We start from the raw sequence: 26677 nt of genomic DNA, 5'->3' as shown, positions 1-26677 counted from the left end.
AATGACAAATGAGGATGTGTCTGATTTGACTTTCTTGTTATCCTTCTCAAAATCACAAAGTGCAAGCTAAGAGCTTGTTGTTGTCCTTTAAACAGGAAGCTGCTATCTATAGATCAGGTCTCGTGTGTTTAAATCAGGCTGTTGTCACACTTCGTTTTGATTGCTTGGTCTGAAGCTGCAGGATTAAATCAAGAATCACAGTATGGTTTAGTGCGATTGTCAAGATCCAACGGCTGTGATTTCATTTAAATATATGCATGTCGTGTTTCAGAGTAAAACACGTCACTGTGTTCATTTACACACGAGCAGCTCGTGGTCTGGTGTTTTCAGCGTCTTAAAGCGTTCTCAGTTAATGCTGCTTCACATGAAATACGTCACTTTAACGTGAATTTGGGAACGCAATATGAGCCAAACGTTTTCCCATATTTATAATGAGAAATCAGAAATTTGAAAAATGAATAATTTAAGACAACCATGAATATAAATAATGTAATAAAAAAAATGTTGTTTTTCAAAAGTGCTCAATTTATTTTACAGTGAAATGCAGCTTTTTAAATACTGTAATATTGTAGTACTATTATTAAAAAGGTAATATTTCTTTTTCATTTTTAGTCTTTCACTTTTTCAATTTATTCATGTTTAGTCTGTTTTATTTTGTAGTAATACTAATAATTATTATTATTTTTATTATTATTAACCTTAAATGGTTTCCACCTAGCTGTTTACATTCCTCTACGCCAGGGATCAGCAACCTTTTCGGCATGACGTGCCATTTTTTATTTTTATGGTTAACCACTGTGCCAAGTGTGCACAGCCCCCCCCCCCCACACCCCGATATAATTCTGTATTTAAACGGTACATACACAATTTTTTATTATACGATAAAAAAAAGTTTTTTTAACGTTTAATCAACGTTAATGCACTGCTTTAATTGATGAACGTGCACACACAGACACACACACACACACAACACACACCACTCGCACACAGAGATCTGAGATCGTGCTGTGCAAAAAGTAGCATTCAGAAGCTCATAAACCTATGAGTGTTGTCACGCTACTTTTATTAATCGATACTGAATCGCTACATTATATTTCTCAACAACAAAGGGGCAAAATCGCTTCATTGTCTGCAGAGAGAGACAATTTACCCCCCCCCCCCACTTTCTTTCTCTCAAAATGGCCATATTTCAGAAAATTTTTCATCACTGGATATAGCTTTAGGTCATTTAACATTTCTATGGTAAAACGTATTATTAAAAGTTGACTAATGTTAATTGATTTGCAGCTTCATCTTACCTCACTCTCTTTAACGTTAAACTGACGCTTCGCGCTCTGCTTCTGTGAACAGTAAACCCCGCCTACTTTGATCTGATTGGCCATCTCAGTCATTTTGACATTGACGAGTGCTGTTAGACCGAGGCTTTGATCTGAAGCACCTAGTATGTGCAGTGTTTGCACGTGCATCCATGCAAGTTAATTCTCACACTTTAATAGTATTTGTAGCTCCTAACAGGCTGTGTGACTATGAGAAGTTATTACATCAAACTGTTCGTCATTATAGTTCCTTATTGCTTGCGTGCCAGCGATTATCCCTCTGCGTGCCACTGTTGGCACGCGTGCCGTAGGTTGCCAACCCCTGCTCTACGCTCACATCAGCAATTACAACGAGACAACTCATCCATCCTCAGCCAATTGTCATTGGCTAGTAATTGTTTTTTAGTTTAGTCTCCAGACTAATATACTATTTGTAACGATAAAACCTTCATATTCATCCGGAAGAAGGAGGCGGGAACCGGCGGACAATCAACACATTTAATAACAAAATAAACACAAAACAGCGCACCAGCCCCTCACGGACGACTGGTGCGCGCAAAATAAAACCCAAAACACAACTAAAAGCCCAGGCCTGGTCCTCTCTCGTCCTTCACTGTCGTCGCTCCAGTTTTATATCCTTCCATCTCCTCCATGGGCCTCGAGACCGGTGGGACGAACAGGTGTAGTTCATCTCCAATCACTCCCCCGGCCTCGCTCCCATGTCCCTCGGCCCCGCCCCACTCGTCACATACCCCCATCGCCCCTCGCAGGCCGGGCGGTACTTCCGAGACTGCGCTCTACTCCCCCCCCCCCCCTCCCTCGGGGGGGGCGCTCACGGGGACCTGCGGGAACCTGGGGGTAGGACAGACGAGGCGAGAGAAAAGGAGATGGAAGGAGGAGCGACAGAGACGAGAGAGGGGAGAGAGGAAAAAAAAAAAAAAAAAAAAAAAATTCCGGTTCCCAGACGCACCGCTGCTCGGCCCTCCACCAGCTGGGCGATCTCCTCCGCGGTGCCTGGCGGTGGCACTGGACGGCCCTCGGCGGACGGCACGACACTCCTCCGCCGCCCGGTGGACGGCGACGGCTCCTCCGGTTTTGGGCAGCCGGCAGGAGTCCCCCGTTCCCTGCTCCTCCCCGTTCCGGCGGATGGCAGCAGGCTCCGGCCACCTGGCGAACGGCGCCGACTCCTCCGCTCCCTCACGGACGGCAGCCGTCTCTCCACATCGTGGGCGGCCGGTAGCGAGCTCGCCCGTCCCCGGCAACTCGCTCCAGCCCACCGCCTCGAGCGTCCATGGCGGCACACTCCTCGCCAGCTCGTTGGCACCGCGGATTCACCACAGCGGCGAGGGATCTTCAGCAGCGCGTCCCTCCTTCTCCCGGGCTTCGGCACCACTGTAACGATAACCACCCTCATATTCATCCGGAAGAAGGAGGCGGGAACCGGCGGACAATCAACACATTTAATAACAAAATAAACACAAAACAGCGCACCAGCCCCTCACGGACGACTGGTGCGCGCAAAATAAAACCCAAAACACAACTAAAAGCCCAGGCCTGGTCCTCTCTCGTCCTTCACTGTCGTCGCTCCAGTTTTATATCCTTCCATCTCCTCCATGGGCCTCGAGACCGGTGGGACGAACAGGTGTAGTTCATCTCCAATCACTCCCCCGGCCTCGCTCCCATGTCCCTCGGCCCCGCCCCACTCGTCACACTATTTTACATACATACACACACATTTATATATATATATATATATATATATATATCAAATCAGCTTATCTTTGTAAAATGGCACAGCTTCTTAAAGGGGAAGTGAAGCAGTCAGACAAGTTTACGTTTTACGTTTATAAGTGATTTTAGTTATATAATTATTTTTTTTTTTACTTTTTGAACGCGAAAATGTGCTTGGTTTTCACCATAAATGTATGAATATTCAACACCAAACAGTTTGAATCAAAAAGTTGGAGCGTGATATCCCAAACATTGTAGACACTCTATCTACAATCTCAATTAGAAGTGTCAATGGTCCTCTTGAGAGATAGGTGGCGGTAATGCACTTGTAAGCCTGCGATCCGCCGTAAAGAAAGAAGAAGATTAAGACACCTCATGCACCGGCTGTTGAGAACGCGCTCAGGACAGTTAGGACCAGTGTTGTCAGAAGTACCGACCGTGATACCATTCGGTACTGAACTTTTTAAAAACATCCATTTCCATCTAAGATTTGAGCGCTGTTGAGCAGATTATTAAACAATGCTGATTGGTCATTGTTTTCACGTGCTCAACAGATACGCCTGTGATTGGCTTCAATGCTTATCGCTTCATGCTCTTCACAAGTGCTCACACAGAAACACACGATAGTGCTTGAAAGCTGCATCTATCAGCAGATCCGTCTATGTACAGATATATTAGGGATCCGCTGGCGGTGACGGTGCATCAAATACAGGTGCGCTACGCATCCATTGAGCTGAACTGAAATAGTACAGATTTGTTTCAGACTGGAGAGCGAAACTGAAAAGTGAAAGTGAAAGTGTGAAGTGACATTCAGCCAAGTATGGTGACCCATACTCAGAATTTGTGCTCTGCATTTAACCCATCTGAAATGCACACACACAGAGCAGTGAACACACACACACACACTGTGAACACACACCCGGAGCAGTGGGCAGCCATTTATGCTGCGGCGCCCGGGGAGCAGTTGGGGGTTCGATGCCTTGCTCAAGGGCACCTAAGTCGTGGTATTGCAGGTGGAGAGAGAACTGTACATGCACTCCCCCCACCCACAATTCCTGCCGGCCCGGGACTCGAACTCACAACCTTTCGATTGGGAGTCCGACTCTCTAACCATTAGGCCACGACTTCCCTGTCGTGAAGTGCTCAGTCAGTGTTCAGTGGGTGAAAACATACACACACACAGTGGTGAGTAAGAGCTAAGAATTGATTAGCCAATGGCTAACGATAGACATTAGACATTATTTAGTCACCCAGAGTAAGATTTAGTCGGGTATGCAAGGGATTTTGTCCAGTTGGATTTACCAGACTCTCTTTACAAGAAACTTTTCATACCAACCAAACAAGCTGAATTGTGGCGACCAAAAGTTTGATGTGGAAGCACTTATCTTTGCATTTGTCTTGCCTTTCTCTTCCTCTAACGTGTTTTTCAGTTCCTACTGTTTCTGATGACCTGGATTGCATCCTCAATCACTGCGTGTGCAAGGGCGTCGCTTTCTTCCTTACATCTTTTCCCCTTCCTCCATTTGTTTCTTTGGCTGTTCTCGTCCTTGCGTGTTCAGTGTGACCTCGGTGCATTTCTTAGAGTCTGAAAATAATGTCCCAAGAATAAAATGTCCCAAGAACCTGACTGCTATCACTGAAATCGCAAACGTATGTTAGCCAATAAGAAAGACAAATTCTGCTCATTTGGGTTCACTGACTCGTTTTTGGAGCACATCAGGGTTTTGGGTAGAGCTGAAACAACGAATCGATTTAATCGATTAAAATCGATTATTAAAATAGTTGTCAACTAATTTAGTCATCGATTCGTTGCTAAATAACTTTTATTTGCCGTAAGCGGCTCATTTCGTGCATATTTCAAATCTGCGGTGACCAAAGTGTGGCAGTAATGAGCCACCGGAGGTTTTACTCAGCCAGTACAACAGGAGAAGTAGCGAATAGCCAATAGCTGGCCTTGTTTTATGTCACGTGCTTCCCGAGCAGCGTCTCTGCAGCCATAGACATCATATGATGTCTATGTCTGCAGCATTCAGCGTGATGTGGGAGTACTTTACATTGAGCCTTTAAAAAAGAAGAGTAACCTGTAAACTCTGCACTATTGCACTGTTTAAGGGGACGTTCACATATCGCGTCTTTTGCGCGCTCAAGTTCGTTATTTCCAACACCGCACCGCACCGCATCGAGTTAAAAACATTTAAACTTTTCAGAATGCCGCAACTGGCTGAGTAAAACCTCCGGTGGCTCATTACTGCCACACTTTGGTCACCGCAGATTTTAAATATGCACGAAATGAGCCGCTTACGGCAAATAAAAGTTATTTAGCAACGAATCGATGACTAAATTAGTTGACAACTATTTTAATAATCGATTTTAATCGATTAAATCGATTCGTTGTTTCAGCTCTAATTTAAAGTGTTTCCTCCTGTTATGCACAACCCAGGCTCAATGGAATTAAGAACTTGTGGTGACATTTTTTTCTTTTTTGCAACACAGTATTATTGCACTTTTTGATGCAAAATGTTCAAAGTGAAGTGTTCAATAAATGGTCACATTGTTTCAGGCACATATTGCAGCGATTCAGAGTTCAAAATGCAGTGAATGTCAGAAAGGTTAATGCTCTCTCGTGTTGGTAAATAACGTACTCCCTACACCAAACCCAACCCTAAACCTACCCAATAGTGTTAACGAATGCAAAAGTGATATAAAAACAAGTGCTATTTAACTTCCTTATATTCGGGTTTATGCTTTTATTTTTGTCAAAATGTAATTTCAAAGAATTCGTCCCGGAGCGCTTCACCTTTACAAGTGCAAAACCTTACCGTGTCAAAACACATGAAGCTGTTTATGTGACACTTACATTCAAAGGTATCACATTTTGCAGCATGATAGAGTTGTTTTGAAGTTGTAACATAATATTGTGCAAGAAATTGAATGAAAATTAGGCTTTCTTAATGGAAACTCATAATTTGTGTGTAAAGGAGTAACAGCTGTCTAAGATTTACTGTTCATTTCAACTGAAAGCTGCATATTCGTAAGGTTTTATTTATTTTATTTTTTGTAGAAACCTGTGTAGGTTCTGCAACATTTTGTTCATATAAGTTAAATTTTGGGTCCGGAAACTGAAAAGTTGTAGACCTAAAATCGGGAGTTGTTCATGTAATTGGTGTCCATTTCAATTTCTCTGGATAAGTGTCAACTAAATGACAGAGTGTTCATGTACTTATACAGATAAATCCTGGACTACTCAGTAATTCTTACCAAAAGACCTTGGAGGCATTCTGTACCTGGAGTAAACCATACTCATTGTCCAGGACTGTTTTTGGTAAGATTACCTCTGCTGTGTGTAAAGGGCAGAGAAGTTTGTGCACGTTGTTGACCTGTAGTAGCCTTCTCACAGTCTGAGCGGATAAGATCGAACCAAATAATCTCCTGTAAAATCACTTCTGAGCTGTTCAGGGATCAGCCGTTTCTCAGGGCAAGATGATGCATTTTTCCTAGCACTTCCTTCATGTTGTTGTGATTTTCTTTTGCTGATGAAACATTCAAATGCGTGTACTGCACTTCTGTTCGGACAGAAAGCTGATCGTTTTATTGGTTGAGGTGTTTATCATGCCTCATTCATTTTATGTTAAAGGGATAGTTCACCCAAAAATGAAAATTTGGTCATTTACTTACCCTCATGTAGTTCTATAGGTACAATTAAGCATGGATTGCTAATGTTAATGCATCTGGTGGTGTGATTGCTTACTTAGACTAATGTTAGAAACCAGAAATCTGTATAGTATCATTAACAGTTTTTTGTCTTAACTTCGAGTCAAGTCACATTTAATTGTAATACAGATTATTTCAAAGCAAATAAACGTTTCAGTTAAGCGTAGTAGTTTATAAATATCTGCTTCAAGTTCTCTTAAGCTCACTTGAATTTGTTCTAGATCATCAGATCTCACCTTGGCCTTTCAAAAAACCAGTTTGATTGGTTTGTATTTGTATGCAAATTGCTTTAGATCATTGCCTTTGCTTTGAGACGCAGCCGTAGTTGCTGGGCCCTTTTATCTTCACGAGTCTGAAGGGTGGTTAGTGTTTGATTTCTCAGCAGCGTTGCAGAATGGCCATCCTTGCTCTTTCTTGTAGATTTTAAGTGCCATGTTCTTAGTCAACATCTACAAGTCTGTGGGACTGGCACTCAGTAGTGTTACATATGCCATACACTTGACCTTGGATTCGCTGCTCTTCGGGCCGTCGGTGAAAGAGGGAACTCTGATTGGCTGTTCAGTTTAGTGAACGAGTCAGTGGACGAGAATAATAGCAAAACAGCGAGCAAAGTCAAAACGGTACAGATAGAGGCTGTTCTAATGATATGTCATCTTACCTGATTGTTCCTTGGCGAATATTTCAATATTAACACGAGAGTAGTGGAATAAAGAAAGTGTTTAGCAGGATTAATATTCAAAACAGTAAGCACGCGCTGCTTTGTTTACGGTTTGTATAACTTCAGCCGGCAGCGTCAGTTTCCCTTTATGAATGACGAATATAGACGAATATATCTGCAGAAATAGACAGTTGTCTCATTTACACGCAGGCGCAGAACGCGCATTCTACCTAACAGTCGGCAGTAGTTCTCTCGTGTGTTCAAGTGCAGCTTTTTACCCCGACGCGAGGCGACAACACAGTTGGCTTTCATCAGCGCTAGTTCGTCGGCATCGGCTTGGTGTGTTCCAGGCTTTAGCCAGCTGTGAAATTCTCTTCAGTTTCCATCTCTCATCCCAACCCTCTTCCTGAAGGATTTGTGGATAGATCCGTCCAGCGCTACAGTGCTGGGAATACAGCAGGAATCCATCCTGTCTCGGTCCGTTCTGCTTCAGTGTTTCCCACAGAATTAGATTCTATTTGGGGTGGTAGGGAGTAGGAAGGAAAAAATATATACTATGGTAGTCAATGGGGACGGAGATCTGTTTGATTCTGTCATTCTTCCAAATAACTTCCTTTGTGTTCAACAGAACAAAGAAACTTATACAGGTTTGGAACAACTTGAGGGTGAGTAAACGATGATAGAATTTTCATTTTTGGGTGAACTATCCCTTTAAAGACATTGCTATTGCTACATTGCTATGCCATTGCTACACATTCTATGCTATGACTGCTCCACAGACTTCTTGTTGCAAATTTTGCTCACACACACACACACACACACACACACACACACACACACACACACACACACACACACACACACACACACAAACCTGGACCTGGAGAGGGAACACACACACACACTCAAACTCACAAACTTACTGACACACTCAAACACAGGCTCACACACTCAAAAATTCAAAAAGACTCACGCACACACTCACACACACAGACTCAGACACACACAGGCTCACACACACACCAAACTGGACCTGGAGGTGGACACACACAGACTCCGACACACACACACCTGGAAATTGAGGTGGACAAAAACCAACACACACCAACCTGAACCTGGAGATAATAATAATGTAATGTCTAGTCTGGTGGCTGTGATATATATAAACCTACCAACGTCCGTTGGAATGACTGTTCGCGAGAGGAAAAGAATGACGTTTTAGTCACATAACATCGGTTAAACGCCGTCATTTCGCAATAGTTGTTTATCGATATTTAGAAAAAAAAAACACAAAAGTTTTGCGTGAATCTGTGATGGAAACTTGACAGCGCTTAACATAGACTAACTTCTCAGAGTTATACCATTCAACTCCGGATTGATTCATGTTTTGATTCAGATCGTGTTCGAAGAGGAGGGGCTAGTCGTGCGTGCCTCCGTTGTCAGTTTGTGAGAGGGAGGGAGCAAGCAGCGCGCAGCTCTACAATAAAATACAAATGTACCCATATTAAATAGTTTAAAAATCGGAATCAATCCGTGGCGGTCAGCATTGATATTGTGGCGGGCCGCCACAAATTAATGAATGTATGGGAAACCCTGTGCTTACATTGCACTGCTTTTGGTGATTCTGCATTTCTTTGAACACATCGAGTCAATGCAGTTCTTAAAGAATTCAGAATTCAGCTCCAGTCTGCTCAGACCATGTTGAATCTAAACTGCTAAGATGGGTCTGTCATGATGTGACATCACAACCATGAGGACATTAACATATGACCACCTGCTTCCTGAACTATGAACTATAATTACATTAATTATAGCTAAGCTCGTTTGCTTGTAGTCTTAAAGGTACAGTACAGCAGAGACAGCCTGATTACTTAAAAAATTGGTTGGAAATGGGAACGTTAGTTTAAAATTTATAAATTATTTATTTATTTCACTATTTATGCATTCATACATTCATTTATTTGTTTATGCATTAATACATTTATGTATTTACTAATACATTAAATAAATTCACTTTATTATCTTTTCTATTGATGTATTTTTAATGCTTTTACTTATGCATTAATGCAATAAAGCATTTTTTTCTTTAAGCATTAATGCATTTATTTATTTTAACTTTAATGCATTTATTTATGCATTGATGCATGCAATCATGTGTGTGTGTGTGTGTGTGTGTGTGTGTGTGGTTTGTATTTATTTATTTTTACTGGGTTACTAGAGTGTCCTGTCAGGTGATGGCTTTCCCAAATAAAATAAATAAATAAATGTGTGTATGTTTATGTAATCTTTAGCAAATACACCTTATTGACTCGCCCCGCCTTCCAATCATACCTTAGTAACTGTTGCCATCTGCTTTTTTCTAATGTGTTTGGATGAGATTTTATGGAACGAATCCAAAATTATGGTAAACTCTTATTTCTGGGTCATATGTGAGGTAAAGTTTGAAAATGATTCCTTTTCCAAATCTTAGTATATCTGTCAAAAGATTCGGTTTATTTGTCATTAAACATTGTTATTAAACAGATTAATATGCTTTGAAATGTTCCAGCCCATGTGAGCATCATATGCATAATATTATGTAATAATGATAGGTTTTTGGTGAAGACTCAGAATCACAATGATAGGTTTTTGAAGCACACACCCTGCTCCTGTCCGGGCGTGCAGAGACTCAAACATGGTTTCCTCGCCGCGTTCAGGCTTGTTTTGCTGTTGAGGGTTTTATCCACACGTCAAGGGCTTTAGTCTCAGCCACCTGCCGGAGAGGAGCAGTGAAGGGCTGGTGATGGGTCATGGGAGGTCATTAGCTTTCACTCTTTCACTCCACTCTTTTAACTGGTTCGGTTTGTACAGCTTGAAAGGCCTTATTTCTCAGATACACTGCAGTGAATCACTCAGGTCTGGCTTTGAGTATTGAAATGACAGTCAAAGTGAAATTTGAGCCAAGAGCCAGGATGAAACCAGCAGGTGCACCAGACTTTGAGACACTGGCCGTGTTTGGATTTAAAGTGCTAACACCGTAATACTGGCTTCTGTATATATATATATATATTAAAAAAAAAAATAGCATAAATGTTTCATATAATGTGTGTAAATGCACAATTAATGACTATGTATTAATGCAATTAAAATATAATATATGTAATTATTGTTATATTAATAAGTAACAATAAAAATAATATGTTTAATTCAGCAAGTATTGTATTCTGACACTCTTTAAAAATAATAAATTTATAAACAATCAGAAATGACAGCTAAACACTTGCGAACTTAACTAAATGTAAGTAATTACTATATATTAATATAAGAAATACATTCTGTATTATATTTTTTATAAATGTATCAGGGTATATACAGAATTTCTTAAGTTTAATTTAATACCTTTAACTACCTTTTTAATACCTTCAAAATATTGTTTAGTGAAGTGAAGTGACATTCAGCCAAGTATGGTGACCCATACTCAGAATTTGTGCTCTGCATTTAACCCATCCGAAATGCACACACACAGAGCAGTGAACACACACACACACTGTGAGCACACACCCGGAGCAGTGTTCATCATTTATGCTGCGGCGCCCGGGGAGCAGTTGGGGGTTCGATGCCTTGCTCAAGGGCACCTAAGTCGTGGTATTGAAGGTGGAGAGAGAACTGTACATGCACTCCCCCCACCCACAATTCCTGCCGGCCCGGGACTCGAACTCACAACCTTTCGATTGGGAGTCCGACTCTCTAACCATTAGGTCACGACTTCCCGCAAAAAAAATTTTGTGCTCTGCATTTAACCCATCCGAAGTGCACACACACAGAGCAGTGAACACACACACACACACTGTGAGCACACACCCGGAGCAGTGGGCAGCCATTTATGCTGCGGCGCCCGGGGTTCGATGCCTTGCTCAAGGGCACCTAAGTCGTGGTATTGAGGGTGGAGAGAGAACTGTACATGCATTCCCCCCACCCACAATTCCTGCCGGCCCGGGACTCGAACTCACAACCTTTCGATTGGGAGTCCGACTCTCTAACCATTACGCCACGACTTCCCCTATATTCCCCTTTAGCGATTTCAAGCTGCAACAATCTCTTTCCAAATGGAATAACATATTGCATCACAATGTATAAACGACCCGCACCCGACTGATGTTTTCAACTAACCTGTCGCAACTCGGACCGCAAAAAAAAGAAAAAGAAAATATTGTACCCGACCCACTTCCTAACCTGCGTTTTTTTAAAAGTAGTAAATACGTCGCCCCTTTATATTAATTAAATTACTTAAATAGGCTATAGCCTACAGGATAATAAGCGTTATGACCGCACACATAAAGCTTGCCACAAAGAACCGGTTAAAGTAATGATTATGAATGTGTCTAAATTAGCAAGGAGACATTTAATTGTTTAGTAATAAACTGGTGTTTTCTTTGTCGCTGCTAAGATGAGGTTGACGATGAACCATGAACGCCAGAGAAGGTCATTTGGTTTATTGAAAAACGATTGCACTGATTTGCATGTTTCTTGATGATGTGCTTTTTTTCTGCTTAATCTGACCGAACAGCGCGCAATTTGAGATTGTTGAATGTTGAGAAGGCGTTCGTGCACCAGTCAACAGTTTGATTGACGTACGACTCAGCCTATCGACTAACGCTTTTATTGCTCTCCTCTGAACTATTGGACATAAGTTAACAGTACGCCTATGGACGTATCCGTGTATTTATTAGGCAGAGTCGAATGAAAAAGCGGGACAGATGCTCAGTTTGCGTGAGGCGGGACAAAGGATAAAATTGCTTTACAGTACAACGTAAAGCTGTACAGGTGGTCACTCTATAATCGCGCCAGTTATTCAGCCAATAAAGTGTAGGCCTGTGTATTTCAAACTTGTGTCTAGTACTATATAAATTACAACGGTTTAATTGGCATCTTTATTTCAAACGACCCGACCGACCGCGACCCGAATATCATTACAAATATTTTTGGATGACTCGTAACCCGCGCATCACTGATAAGAATAGAAATAAAGACAGAAGAGGAAGGAGACATCTTCTTCATAGATCATTAGTCAGTAAGTCTGATGTGTGAGCAATCTATAAAAGAGGTGGCAGTGAAGTAAGCACAGGTGTTATTAAAATTAATTAAGCTGATACATTTAAGTAAAGCAGAGGGATTAATCAAGATGTCACAATGGGCCTTTGTCCATAGTTTTGGACAAAGCTTCGCAGAAAACACGACTTCGCAGTTTATTGCTTTATTAGACAACCTTAGCCTATAATTATAGAATTATTAACCTAAAGTAAAACATGAGTCAAGTGTTGGGCTACATATGATAGTTATAGATATGTCAGGACTGTTATGTCAAAGTTAGATCATTGGTTCTCCAGCTGTGACTCACTATTATATATATATATATATCCAATATTATAGCTACTATTACCGAAAAGCAACAGTGGGCTAAATAATAAAATGATCACAAATTCGTGAAAATGTTCGAATACAAACAACTATGTAAGCATATAGGTCTACCAAACAGGGTTTCCAGGATTAAACAAATTAATTTTTGGGTGATTTTTGCGATCAAAATTACTGATTTTTCTGCGGCTTTTCGCATAATTTTTTTTCGCTAAATTTGTTTCTAAAAATTTGCAATTATATTTGAAGAATTCCTTATTGTTTTGCAGTGAAAATATACCACAGAGAACATTCTTCTAACACTGTTATGACATTATAAATAAATCCACTCGAATTGTAGAAGAAAGGCCTGCACTTAACACAAATTTAAAATGTATCTAAACAAATTGGGCTCAAAAATGTAATATGTCTTCAGATGATGTTTATTACTTTTTTTAAATATTTCTTTTAATACCCTTAATTTTGGCGAATTTCGTTTACTACCTTTTACAACCCCGCGGACACCCTGTGTATCTTTGCAAAAGTAATAACGTTGTTTGTTTAATTTGGTGTGGGCTGTATTTTGGCTTTCATTAAAATGAATTTTATAGATATGTTTGTATATAATGTGTACATGCAATGAGTTACTATATATTAATATAATTAATATGTAGTGTAATATAATTTGATGCAATGCTACAGTAAATTATAAATAACAAAAACAATGTTTGTTTAATTCATTAAGTGCTGTTTTCTGGCTTACATTAGAAATAAAATTAATTTAATGTGGGAAAAGTGTGATTCATTTATATATATATATATATATATATATATATATATATATATATTTATTTTAGTTATTAAACTAATTGTAATATTATAAAAATGTTACTTAATCATATGTAAAGGTGAAACAATAACAAATAAAATAATGACATTTAAAAACATGTTTTGTATATTGTGTGAAAACATAAATTATTGCTATATCTCAATTATGTTAAATGCTGATGATGATGTTAATAATAATAACATTTCATATTTAGAAAATTATAATGCTTCTTTTTAACGAGTACTGTCTAGTTTCATAACCTCATATTTAGTGTAAATTTGTCTAAACAAAAATAGTCTGATTAGTTACTGTGTCAAGAAAGAGATCAGTTGTATTGCAGCAAGAGTTCATTCGTCACGAAGGGAAGGTCAAGTCGTGTGCATTGCATTATGGGATGGTTGGCTGTATAATGCAGAAGAGGTAAAATCTCTCTGTTGTGTTGAATCTGCTGTGGATCCAGCAGATGGAGCTGAATCACTGATGCTTTGCTCTCTGTTAGTGAACTAGACACCTCCAGACATCGCTGGGGTATTTCTCTGTGCATAAACATGCATAAATATGCACTTAATGATTTATATTCATAATGAGTGCATATTTTAATGTAGATTAATGTAAGTTCACTTGTATTGTACCTAAGTGTCTTTTCAAGAAAGCAAAGAGTTAATGAAACCCTTGCGCTGTGGGTTCGGTGGGTGTGTCCCCTATCTAGGGTTCATGGAGACAGGAAGTGGGTGAAACAGGGAGGACCTACACTTTCTCTTCTGAGGTGCGAATAGGGTGTTTAGCGAGGTGCATTAACCGTCTGCTGTGATGCAGGGAAGTCTTCATGAATGCTTGCCTTCACTTCTCATCAGCGCTCATCAGGCTGAAGATGTGGATCAGATGGAGGTGCTGAGGCTGATTTGGTTTGTCAGCAGAAGTTCGGAGAGGCTGAGCTCGTGATGTTAAGAAGGACAGAGCCTTATATCTGTGGGCAGTGTGACCGGTCAGCTCTCAGGGGAACCGCTGATAATATAACACACAATGCTGAGCGTCTTTTATATGCTTCAGCACGGTTGCTACTTCGATTATCAGATTGGTTTGTATTGATCATGCACTGCTCTGAAGCAGACGTCTAGACGATCTGCGTGATGTTTCCCAAGTGATTCTGAGGCCATACAATAACAGACTGTGACTTATGTCCTTCTTCACTGATAATCAGATCTGCTGAAGAGTGGACGCCACTAACATGAATGTAAACCTTGAAACTTTCTTTCTGTCATAAGTTGAATACACATTTATTATTAATAATAATAGTACTAATGTTTTTATGAACCATTCATTGAAGATTTCTAAATATATTTTTTGTTGTTAATATTGATGATGATGATGATGATGATGAATAATAATATTTAATTCCTTTAAGACTACTTGATGTCTAATTGATATTTATTTAATTATATATATATATATATATATATATAATCTTTACTTTTTTTTACTAAGTTTCCTAAATGTCTGATTTCCCAGAAATAAAATAATGAATAATAGCATTCTTGGTTTGTTTATTCTAAACTGTTTCAATCAGCCTTCCAGACTAGATTACAGTGCTCATTTATGTCTTCTACAGTGGACAGCTGTGTGTGTGTGTGTGTGTGTGTGTGTGTGTGTGTGTGTGTGTCTGTGTGTGTGTGTGTGTGTGTGTGTGTGTGTGTCTTCGTGTGTGTGTGTCTTCGTGTGTGTGTGTCTGTGTGTGTGTCTGTGTGTGTGTGTCTGTCTGTGTGTGTGTCTGTGTGTGTGTGTCTGTCTGTGTGTGTGTCTGTGTGTGTGTGTGTCTGTCCGTGTGTCTGTGTGTGTGTGTCTGTGTGTGTGTGTGTGTGTCTGTGTGTGTGTCTGTGTGTCTGTGTGTGTCTGTGTGTGTCTGTGTGTGTGTGTGTGTGTGTGTGTGTGTGTGTGTCTGTGTGTGTCTGTGTGTCTGTGTGTCTGTGTGTCTGTGTGTGTCTGTGTGTGTCTGTGTGTGTGTCTGTGTGTGTCTGTGTGTGTGTGTGTGTCTGTGTGTGTGTGTGTGTCTGTGTGTGTCTGTGTGTGTCTGTGTGTGTGTGTCTCTGTGTGTGTGTGTCTGTGTGTGTGTGTGTCTGTTTGTGTGTGTCTGTGTGTCTGTGTGTCTGTGTGTCTGTGTGTGTCTGTGTGTGTCTGTGTGTGTGTGTGTGTGTGTGTGTCTGTGTGTGTGTGTGTGTGTGTGTGTGTGTGTGTGTGTGCACTGCTCAAATCCTCTGTTGTTTTTCTGGGTGTGGGATTCATCACCATGGCTCTATTTTTGTAATGTGTGTCATGGTGAACTGAGGATGAGATGGATGTGCTGTAGATTCGATCGCTCTGACTCTGGTTTATAGTCATATTGTGCCTGACACGTCTTCACCAGAGTTAAGCTGAAGTAGTATTTCTCATCATTTAATGTTTCGTTCCTGTTCGGAAGCCAATCAGGACTCTCTCTGGAGTCTCTGCCCGCCGTCCCGAGAGCGAGTCGAGTCTAGCACGTCCTCACATTCCCGCTTGGGATGAACTGATGCTAAAATTTGCAGTGTTTGGTTTTATAGCACAGGCTGGTCTGGGCGGAGCTGCTGAGAGTCTGTCTACACCTCCAAACCAAACCTCATGCTTTCCCCTCATGAACAAAGCCAGTAGTGTGTCCTCCAAGGACCAGATTTAGGCTTCAGAAAGAGCTGAAATAGTTATTTTTGTTCTGTGTGTTAAGATGATCTTGCATAGATCTGTCTCAGATCAGGCGTGCTGCTGGCTAATGAAACTCTAATGAAAGTGAAAAGGTTTGTGGCTCAAAAAGCAGAAGCACCAAACCATAATATATGAGATTTTTGGCTTTTCATAAAGATGTGATCTACACCACATCACCTCATAGTGTTATCAACACCGTGTGCAAGACAAGTGTACCTTTGTGAAAATGAAGTACACTTCAGCATAATTTTAGAACAAGTACTTTATAAGGAGATAATAAACTTAAGTGTGACTGTAATGTTTTCAGACTCTTTTGCATGTTATTTACAATTACATGAAAAAGTATTATAGTTTCAAATGTATATTAAATGCACTTAGTTGAACGTATGCTTTTTTGATCCACTTAAGTAGGACTTCAGTACATCTTTGTATGTAATTTCATTAATACTTCTATTGTATTTGAAATACAATGAAACTAAAATACACTTTAATGTCATTTCTGCATGTCATGCACATTTAAATATATTTGTAATATATTTGATGAAGTTGCAATTTGGTAAAATTACAATGTTAACCTTAAATGATTAATATAATCTTAAAATCTCAAGTTAATCAAGTACTTTACATGTGCATTAGTTTGTCAGAATAAGTGTACTTCTTAAATGCACAACAAAAATATATTAAATCATGAGTTAAAGTGTACTTTAACGTAGAACTTAATTTGACATTAATAAAAGTGCACTTTTAAAGTGTACTTAAGTGTGTTATGAAACAATCATCAATTAAGTGCCATAATTGTATTTCATATCAAGTACAGTTTTTTTTTCTTAATCTACTTTTAAGATTTGAAGTGTACATTCAATGCAATTAATGAGTAAACCGTGAGATTAAATTATAAATGCACATTAGACTGTAGGACGTAGTGAAAACGACTGCTTTGTCGACTTTCTGTGGCTTTTACTCCTTTATATTCTGTACTACAAACAATTTTAATTTGGTGTTTTTGGTTGTTAGAACTTGATGAAAGAGTGGAAATAACCTTTACTGTGTTGAATGTCATTGTACAGTGATTGATGTCTGATGCACAGCATTAACTACAATCTCTGGTTTGCATTTCTGGTTTGCTTTCTGGTGAAATGAAGTTTAAAAGGTCAGGATCTTGCTCTCTGATGCAGTGTAGATGGAGAAATCCCAGTTGATTTGCATTAGGGGACTGTGAAGGGTGTCAGGGTTGCACAGCGAGACACCGTCACACATACCTTCTGCTTGGCCATTGTTTTGCCGCTGCGCTGATGGACATCGCAAGTATCAGACAGTTACATAACTTCCTGTTGAGATCCTCTGATGGGCTGCCAATGGACAGTGAAAGATCTCTGCAGGACGCATTTTCTTTATACACCTTTCTTTTCTCTGACAAGGTTTTATGGTGCATGCCATGCTGATAGTACCTCTTCCTTGGTATTGAGTAGAGCCTGATCGATATATCTTTTGCCGATATTATCGGCCAGTATAAGCCTGTCGCCGATATATCGGCATGGGCGAATATGGCACCGATTTGACGCCAATATGAACATTTTCATTTTACAGAACATAAAATGCAGATGAAAAGTTTGAAATGGTTATGTACTTGTATTGTCCAGCAGAGCACCGTAGTTTGCTACTGGCGACCTGGATGAAATGCTTTAAATCTTAAGTCTATGGAAAACCACTGAAACTTTGAACGGCCATAGGGATCCTGAACCGGCATGTTCACGAGATAGTGACACCAGTCAACACTTTCACTTCAGTGTGGAGGTCTCTTGTTCAGGCAGCATTTAATCATGGTTTTAATTGGCCGTAAGTGCCCTGCGAAGTGGACTTCACATGAAAATCCACCATGATTCCAGTTCCAAGGGGATGTACGCATTACATTCAAAGGGCATTAAAGTGCGCGAGACATGAGTTTAAATTGTATTCATTTAAAGCGGTAGTGGAGAGCTGGGAACAAAGTAACACTTCATGATTTTCTCAGCCTCTCAGTTCTGTGTAAATCCACATGGGGTTCAGAATATTTTTTTTATCCACAGTAATTTTACACTTGTCTAGTACAAATATGTTGCTTAGTTTCATGATTACAGTGTATACGTTTCTCTTTTACCCTCAAAAAATGGAAGTTAAATATGACAACATGCCCCGTAGGTGGAGTACATTTAAACATCTGTCACGTTGTAACTAGGGCTGCTCCGATCACGATCGGCCGATCGTTAATGCGCATCTCGTCAGTAAAGCCGGTTCTCTAATCAGCGGTAAATTCCCTCAGGTGCGTGATTACACATAGAGCAGCTGTTACTACACAGAGCCGTTGTTAACTGAGAAGCTGCGCAAATAAACGCTGAAAATGAACGTGGATTTGCGCATCTTCTCAGTTAACAATGGCTCTGTGTAGTAACAGTTTTTTCATGAATTAAAAATAATCTGATTTTGGAGTTCATTAAAATTGAAGTAAATAGTGTAAATTGCATCGCTAATGTCATATTATAACACACTGTAATGCAGTGTTACAAATAATTTACAGATTGGACATTAAAACAATAGCAGATTTAGCAAATCTCACAGATTTTTCTAATTTAAATGAATAATAAAAACTGAGATAAAAAAAATAAAAATAAAAATTCTTAAGCCAGATTTTAAATTTTACTATGGTAAAATAAATGTGTGTTAAAACTAACCCTGCATTACTTTGTGCCCCGCGCTCCCCTATATTCTGTCACACTTCACATTTCTCTAGTAACTTTCCTGAGTGTGAGTGTGAGTTTGAGTGTATGTGTGTGTGTGTGTGCTCTTGTTTTTGTGTCATATCAGGACACAACTCTGTATAATGACATGGGTATGACACAGGTATTACAAGGAGAGGGTGACTTATGAGGACATAACCCATGTCCATGAACTTCAGAGGAATAAAGTTGAATGGAATTTAATTGAATTAAAGTTGAATTACATTACATATCTCTGTATGATCACCACATTTGAGCGATTGTTGCAAAAACGTGTTTATGTATATATATTCTGTTTATGTATATACTGTATTCTATATATAGTACCAGTTAAATGTTTGAACATACGAATGGGAAAGTGTCAAACCTTGGACTGGTACTTTAATATAATATACACAAAGATTATCGGCCGATATATCGGTATCCGCCTTTTTGTTTTTTACCCCTTAATATCAGTATCGGTGTCGGTCCCAAAAAACCCATATCAGCCGGACACTAGTATTGAGTCTTCAGTGTGATGTGCGAGTGCTTTGGTGTCACTTACACACTCCGATGGAGAGATGTGAGACTGACCTGGTGACTCGAGGAACATGAGGTTCTTGTGGCGGAGAGTTGAGAGTCAGTACTGTTAGAATCAGCACAGCTCCACCCTTTCATTCATTTGTTCTTTCATTTAATATGCTCACCAAGCCTGAAATTATTTGATTAAAAATACTGTTTTCTGTGTGAATATCTACTAAACTGTAATTTATTCCTGTGATCAAAGCTGTATGTTCAGCATCGTTACTCCAGTCTTCATGATCTTCTGAAATCATTCTAATATGCCTATTTTGCCGCTCAACATACATTTCTGATTATAAGCAATGTTGAATCCAATATGTTTGTGGAAGCTGTGATGCATTTTATTTTTCAGGATTCACAGATGAATAGAAAGTTCAAAAGAACAGCATTTATTTGAAATAGAAATCTTTTGTAATATTATAAATGTATTTACTGGCACTTTTGATCAAATTATTGTGTCCTTGATGAATAAAAGTATTAATTTATATTAAAATAACCTTACGAACCCCATACTTTTGAAAGGTAGTGTATGAACTTTGAAAGGGTATTATAATTTTTTAATAAAAAAGCATCAGTTTTTTTTTTTTTTGTTTAAATTGAATTAGTCATATAACTTGTCGTGACAACCAGAAAAGGTCTTTGCATATTTTTACACCGATATGAAAAGCTAAAGTGCACAACATGGGGTGATTTATAAATCATTCATTCGTAGGGCGCTGTATATTCCACAGAAATCTACATTTGTACACTATTAGCAGCATTTAATACTGTAGGAAAAGTCATTCCATTTTACTGAACCGAATGCTTTAGTCCAGCTGAATTTGAGCTTCGAGTGAACAGACTCCGATGCATCAGCTTCATCTCCTCCAGAGAGCAGTCAGATTCATTAACAATAAAATGTGAGGAAGTTGCTCGCGGCTTCGCAACAAACAGAAATGCTCGGCTGTTTCTTATTGAGGAAGCACATAAACACAGGAAAGCCGTTCGTGTTCATGAAAGCGACTCCGAGGAGCCCAAACAATGCCTCGGCACATTCCTGCTGCTCTTTATCTCAACGAACAGGAAGAAGTGAAAGTACAAACCCTTTAACCCTGAATATTCCCACTGCATACTGCAAGCGTTATATAATGCACAGAAATTGCTCTAGTTGTGACACAAACACCAGTTTTAAAGTTCAAAGTGCAGATTCTCAATACGACTTTTGAGCTGCTTGTTGTCCCCTGAGTGCTGTCCATTAATGGTAATATGTTGAAGTGCGTGTTAATCTTCACGGTTTAGGCCTCCTTATCAGCAGCAGCAGCAGACAAGAGAGGAACTTATCCAGACAGCACAGCCGTAGCTTCAGCTCTTCACACGTACGGTCAAACGCTGTGGATGTTTGTCCGTTTGTGACTAGGGCCTTTATTCGTCTTGTGAGAAATGGAGAATAACGTAGAAGATCCGCCGATTGATTTGGAGAGCCTGGAAAGCCCTCAAGGTCTTCTGTGGACCCTCTTCAACAGGTACTCGCTTCTTCTCAGCCAGTCAGACATTGATCCTATTCAATATACAGAGCTCTGGCGTGTTTGCAAGGAGAGCTCGACGAGTTGAAAAATGTTGTTTCTAACATCACTTCTTGAGTGTATGTTCATGATTCGGCTTGTATAATTATGGAGTCATTTACCCAAAAGAATGACATTTTCATTCACACAACTTATTTGTTCAAGTTGCATTTTGTTTCTTCTTCTTTGAAACACAAAGTAAGTTGTTTGACAGACTGTCAACGCAGTTCATTTCCTTGCAACACAAGTGCAGATCGTTTCTGTCGAGCTCCAAAAGAGCAGCATTAAATTAGTCAATACAATAGCTTTGTTTGAGCAACAGACAGCTTTCAAACCTCATTTATACCATCCATATTTAAACTTCAGTGTTTGATGCATCACCCCAAGTTTGACGTCATTGGTTGACACGTCAGTGTCATGTGACTGATCACGAAGCAGCAAGACTGAATACAGTGTATACGCAAGATTTTATACTTCATTAATGAGATAAATACATGTTTTCTTTACAAAAGTATGGTTCAGAATTGGAAAGGGAAACTGTAAAATGTTAATGCACATAATCATTTTATTCTATTTAAACCGCTGAAATAAATGTGACAGCAGCTGTCAGTGTGTGTCTCTAATAATCGGCATGTTCTGTGTGTCTCTGTGTGAACGAGTGTGACGTTTCATCTGAAACACAAACACACAGTGTTTCAGCAATATATGAGACATACACTTCATCTCCAGAGCTGCTCTGAGAGTCACTTCACACAAAACTACCGTCAAACACACACTGGCATTATTTGATTCCCTAGAGAGATTGTATTGGTCGGCAGAGTTAAGGTGTGGGCACTTTTACTGGTGTTTGTCAGTGGTTTCGCAGGTAAATTACAGTCATTTCAGTAGAGACTCATTCGTGAGTGCAGATTTTTTTCAAACGGTTTTAAGTTGTTTGACTGTGAGTTTCATACATCGTCACACTATTAAATAGACTAATAGACCTTAATTACAAAATTCACCTAAGCATTGCTAATGTGACCACACCTTTAGAAGTTAAGATCTTTCTGTCGCTATATATATCCAAGATACGCCTGTGCCTAACTTAAACTCCTAAAGCATTGAGTTTACTAAGAAAACATTCAGCACGCTGCGGCTTCTTTGCGTCACTGCTTTCGTAAGCGGCTCTTTCTTTTTCTCTCACCTGTAGAGGCAATGAAAGCCTCCTCTGTTCTTCCTCCGTCTGCATCCCTGCCTGGTTTATTTTTTTTTTATTTTTTTGCCCTCCCGAACAAACGCAGCCTGTGAGCCTCTCGTGTCCCGCTCACACAGGCCTCATTATTTCACCACTCCCACCTACAACCTGACGTCCGTGCCTCATTTTAGAAAGCACTTTTTCCACTCGCTTTTTCCAGCATTTATTTCAGGCTGACCTTTTAAGGCTTATGCAGGAATAACTGAAGGCTGATGTAAGTGTTTGGATTGAAAGAAACAGCCAGTACAGTAACACTTTTAGCATTTTCTGACCTTCATTTATATGTTTCACGGATGCCTAAAAATAATCAGACATTTATATATGCTTTGGTGACTAATATGTATATACTGTAGATGTACAGTGTGTGCATGCTTATTTTTATTTGATATATTAGCAGAAAAGCTAAGAGGGTGCATGCACGGAGCCAGAGAGGCTGTGAGTCTAGTCTAGCATGTGTTTGTCTGTCTTGGCATGCCGCTAGAGGACTAACATACTAGTCCTGGGGCCAGAGCGGCCCTTCTGGCTCTCCAGAGTCGAGTCTGAACATGCCTTCGAGCTCTGCAGGAACGATCCAGCCTGATGTTCCACTGTAAATTACATTGTCATAACACAAATTGCATCCAGTACGTCACGCTTTCGTCAAAACATGCGGTGAAGCAAGCTGTTAAGGAAATGCTTCATGGGGAGTTGACAGATCGTCCTGCTCTATACTCAATATAGAAGTATTTTAAACAACATTTTGCTCATTCTCTTACTACGCATACATGCATTTTTCTGATCTTGTATCAGTGCAGTTTATATACTATTGTAGTTTTTGTTCATATTAAATTAAACTAACTTTAATAGAACATTAATTGTATTAATAATCATGGTTTTTTTGTACTGTTAGTTTATTTTTATTTTTTTAAGTTTGTATAGTTTTATAAAGTTTTGTCAATTATTATTCAATTCAAGTTTATTTGTATAGCGCTTTTTACAATACAAATCGTTACAAAGCAACTTTACAGAAAATTATGTTTCTACAATATTTAGTAATTATTAGTTATTAGTTTATTTTATTTAATTATTATTAATTATTATTATTTTATTTAATTATTAGTTTTAGTTTATTTACAAGTTATTTTAGTATTTCAGCTTAAACTAAATTAATAAATATTGTTCCTTCGCAACTAGTTGATATAAGTTTATATATGTTTCAGTTATTTATATGAAACGATGGCATGACATATGAAATATTTTGTACTTTTTAGAATCACACCTCTGGATTATTTAATTAAACTTAATTTATAAATGGTGACCAGTCAATGCATCATATATATATATATATATATATATATATATATATATATATATATACATACACACTTTTTTTTCTTTCACCTGTGCATCCATAAAGTGAATTTAGTTTCTTGAATTTTTTTTTTTTTTTTTTTTGCTTTTGAGTTGGTTTTATTTAATTGTTTGTTTGTTTTTGATACAGATGTCTGCTAAAATGATTCAGTAAATTAGATAAATAGTTAAGTCATGGAATGGCTGAAAAATGAGGTTTCTAGTGAGGAGAAAGCTGTAAGTTAGACACGTATATTCGTGATGAATATAGTGGAGAAACCGAATTATGCATGTGTAGATATGCATTCTGTTATCCCAGTAGCACACAGATCGAGCTCATTGTTATTCTGCGTGGAGGTTTTTTTTTACATTCCAAATATTCCGCCTTGGCCCCGCCCATCCGTGCTGTGATTGGCCAGAAGTTTGGCTGAAGGAGAAGCACAGCAGAGCGAATGTATAGCATGCAATGCTCCTGGAAACTTTGGATTCACTTTATTATAACCTGTGATCGCGTTCAGAGGCGCGTGCGTCATCAGCGTTTGGAAACATGGTCGGAGATCACGCCATAACCGGAGACAGCGCGCTCACGCAGAGGTCCCCCAAAAACGGATTAAGCTGTAAAATGGTCCTTCAGGCGGTGGGCAAAGTGCTGAGGTAACTGTCTCTGTGCTTCTCTCCTGAGCTCGAGCTCTACCTCTCCACGGCGCGTGCGCGTGACGCGCGCGTCTGCTTGAACGGAACTTTACACTAACTTGGCATGTTTGTGATTCACATGTTTGCTGGGTTTCTTCCTCTGTAACGACACACTATCGTTCCCCGTGAGGCTCATATAGATCAGTTATTATTAGATTGAGTTGCGGCTCTCTTGTGTCTGGACCAAAAGGCGCACCGGTATTTTTAGGCAGCATATATGCAGTTTATATATATAAATAACCCAAACAATGTTTTTTTAAATCACACGGAAATAGTTATTTTGATATGATAGTTTAGTACCACTTTGTTGACCTGTTGTTGTCAGATACAGTGTTGTTGAATGTGTAGCTAATATGATTTTTATTCTATTTACAGCTTAAATAAATGTGACAGCAGCTGTCAGAGTGTGTCTCTAATAATCTGCATGTTCTGTGTGTCTCTGTGTGAACGAGTGCAATATATGAGACATAAACTTCATCTCCAGAGCTGCTCTAAGAGTCACTTCACACAAAACTACCGTCAAACACACACTGAGACTCACAGATCTTCATCACAAATCCACAAAATAAAAGCTTAGTTTAACTTGATATATATATACACACTCACCTAAAGGATTATTAGGAACACCTGTTCAATTTCTCATTAATGCAATTATCTGATCAACCAATCACATGGCAGTTGCTTCAATGCATTTAGGAGTGTGGTCCTGGTCAAGACAATCTCCTGAACTCCAAACTGAATGTCAGAATGGGAAAGAAAGGTGATTTAAGCAATTTTGAGCGTGGCATGGTTGTTGGTGCCAGACGGGCCGGTCGGAGTATTTCACAATCTGCTCAGTTATTGGGATTTTCACACACAACCATTTCTAGGGTTTACACAGAATGGTGTGAAAAGGGAACAACATCCAGTATGTGGCAGTCCTGTGTGTGAAAATGCCTTGCAATAACAATGTAATTTAATGTAAAACCATGTGAATGGCACACGTATCAATGTGTTTCCACAGCTTTAAATCTGCAACTTCGCTGGCTAACGAATGCATTATTGTGACTACCTAGATATAAACTAACGCAAATAGATGGTCACAATCGTGACATCAAGCATTTGGGTTGGACGTTGTTTTAACTGCTTGAGGTGTTGCTAATGTTCTCTAAGCACTGAAGCCAAACTACTGATTTTTAGTTTTCATTTGACAGCATATATTTCTCTTTGAGAAGCGTTATATTCTTGATAACTCCAGGGATTATTGCATACTTGAAAAAAGCGAAGAACTGAATAAGTGTGATGTTTGCAGTGTATCTTTCACTAAGTTGCATCCAATTAGAAAGTTTATTTTAGCACTATAGATATGCATCTTTATAATATTACGCCATACCTTGAATGTCACACTTCGCATGAGTTTTAAATGTCTTGATTTGTGGAAGCAAGTGATTTAATGCTCAGTTCTTCAGGTGAAATAGACTGCTGCTCTTTTATAGATGTATACTATAGCATAAGCCTCAAGCTGACGTTCGTCTAATTTTAGTCTCTTAAAAACCAGTCTTGATGTTCTTACTGACTCTGCGTTCCCACAGACTGTGGCTTTTCAATTTGATGTTTCTATAATAGTCTTTTAAATGGCACTTGTAGGGCCCTGGAGCATCGGTGGCGGCTCGAGTCAGCCAGACTGGAGTCTGGAGTCAAAATCTGTTTCGTCAGCTCGGTACATATCGGCCGTGGCTGAACTTGATCTCGCAGATTTGCTAATGTGTTTCAGGTGGGATCAGCGTCTGAGGAAATATGTGGAGACTCCCTAGTTTGAAGAGCTTTGCTAAATGACTCTAAAGGCTAAATGCCTTTTAAGTCTTGGAGCAGAACGAAAGGATGAACCCAGTTAGTTAGCAGATTCAACCACACGGCTTTCTTCTTTGCCTTAAATATTTGTTTATTCTTTTGGAATCTGAGGCATGTTTTTCTACCCCTTAGTCCGTTATTATTGACATGTTTGGCATTTTTCTGAACCTGGAGGCGAGTTTGTACGTAGGATCCTCGTGTTTTTGAATAGTTTAAATAGTTTAAAGACGTTGGTTTAGATATTCACCAAGATGTGACACTATGCCTTTGCTGCTCTATTCATTATATACTACTACTTTTGACTTAAATACCTTGTTTTTTGGACTTTGCACATTGCATTATTAAAGCACAGATTGTATTTTATCTCCATCTTGACTTTGAAAGAAGGACAATGCATCAGTGAGTC

The 26677-nt window shown here is 39.3% G+C and overlaps 1 protein-coding gene across 3 annotated transcripts in view; it reads left to right on the top strand.

Annotated features, from left to right (window-relative positions):
- The window catches only part of LOC132155818 (MOB kinase activator 2-like), a 42942-nt gene that overhangs the window by 5290 nt on the left and 10975 nt on the right, over window positions 1-26677 (top strand). The window contains exon 1 of one of the 3 annotated variants that reach the window (XM_059564525.1): window positions 20971-21146. The exons of 1 other annotated variant lie outside the window; for it this stretch is intronic. In XM_059564525.1, coding sequence (XP_059420508.1) covers window positions 21064-21146 — 83 coding nt within the window. In that variant the 5' untranslated portion in view covers window positions 20971-21063. Of the gene's footprint in view, window positions 1-20970; window positions 21147-24198; window positions 24403-26677 lie in introns of those variants that run through there. One more of the 3 variants, XM_059564524.1, reaches the window with a different exon arrangement.

Source organism: Carassius carassius, chromosome 13, assembly GCF_963082965.1.
Source record: "Carassius carassius chromosome 13, fCarCar2.1, whole genome shotgun sequence".
NCBI lineage: Eukaryota > Metazoa > Chordata > Actinopteri > Cypriniformes > Cyprinidae > Carassius > Carassius carassius.
This window is presented reverse-complemented; position numbering and strand designations above follow the sequence as displayed.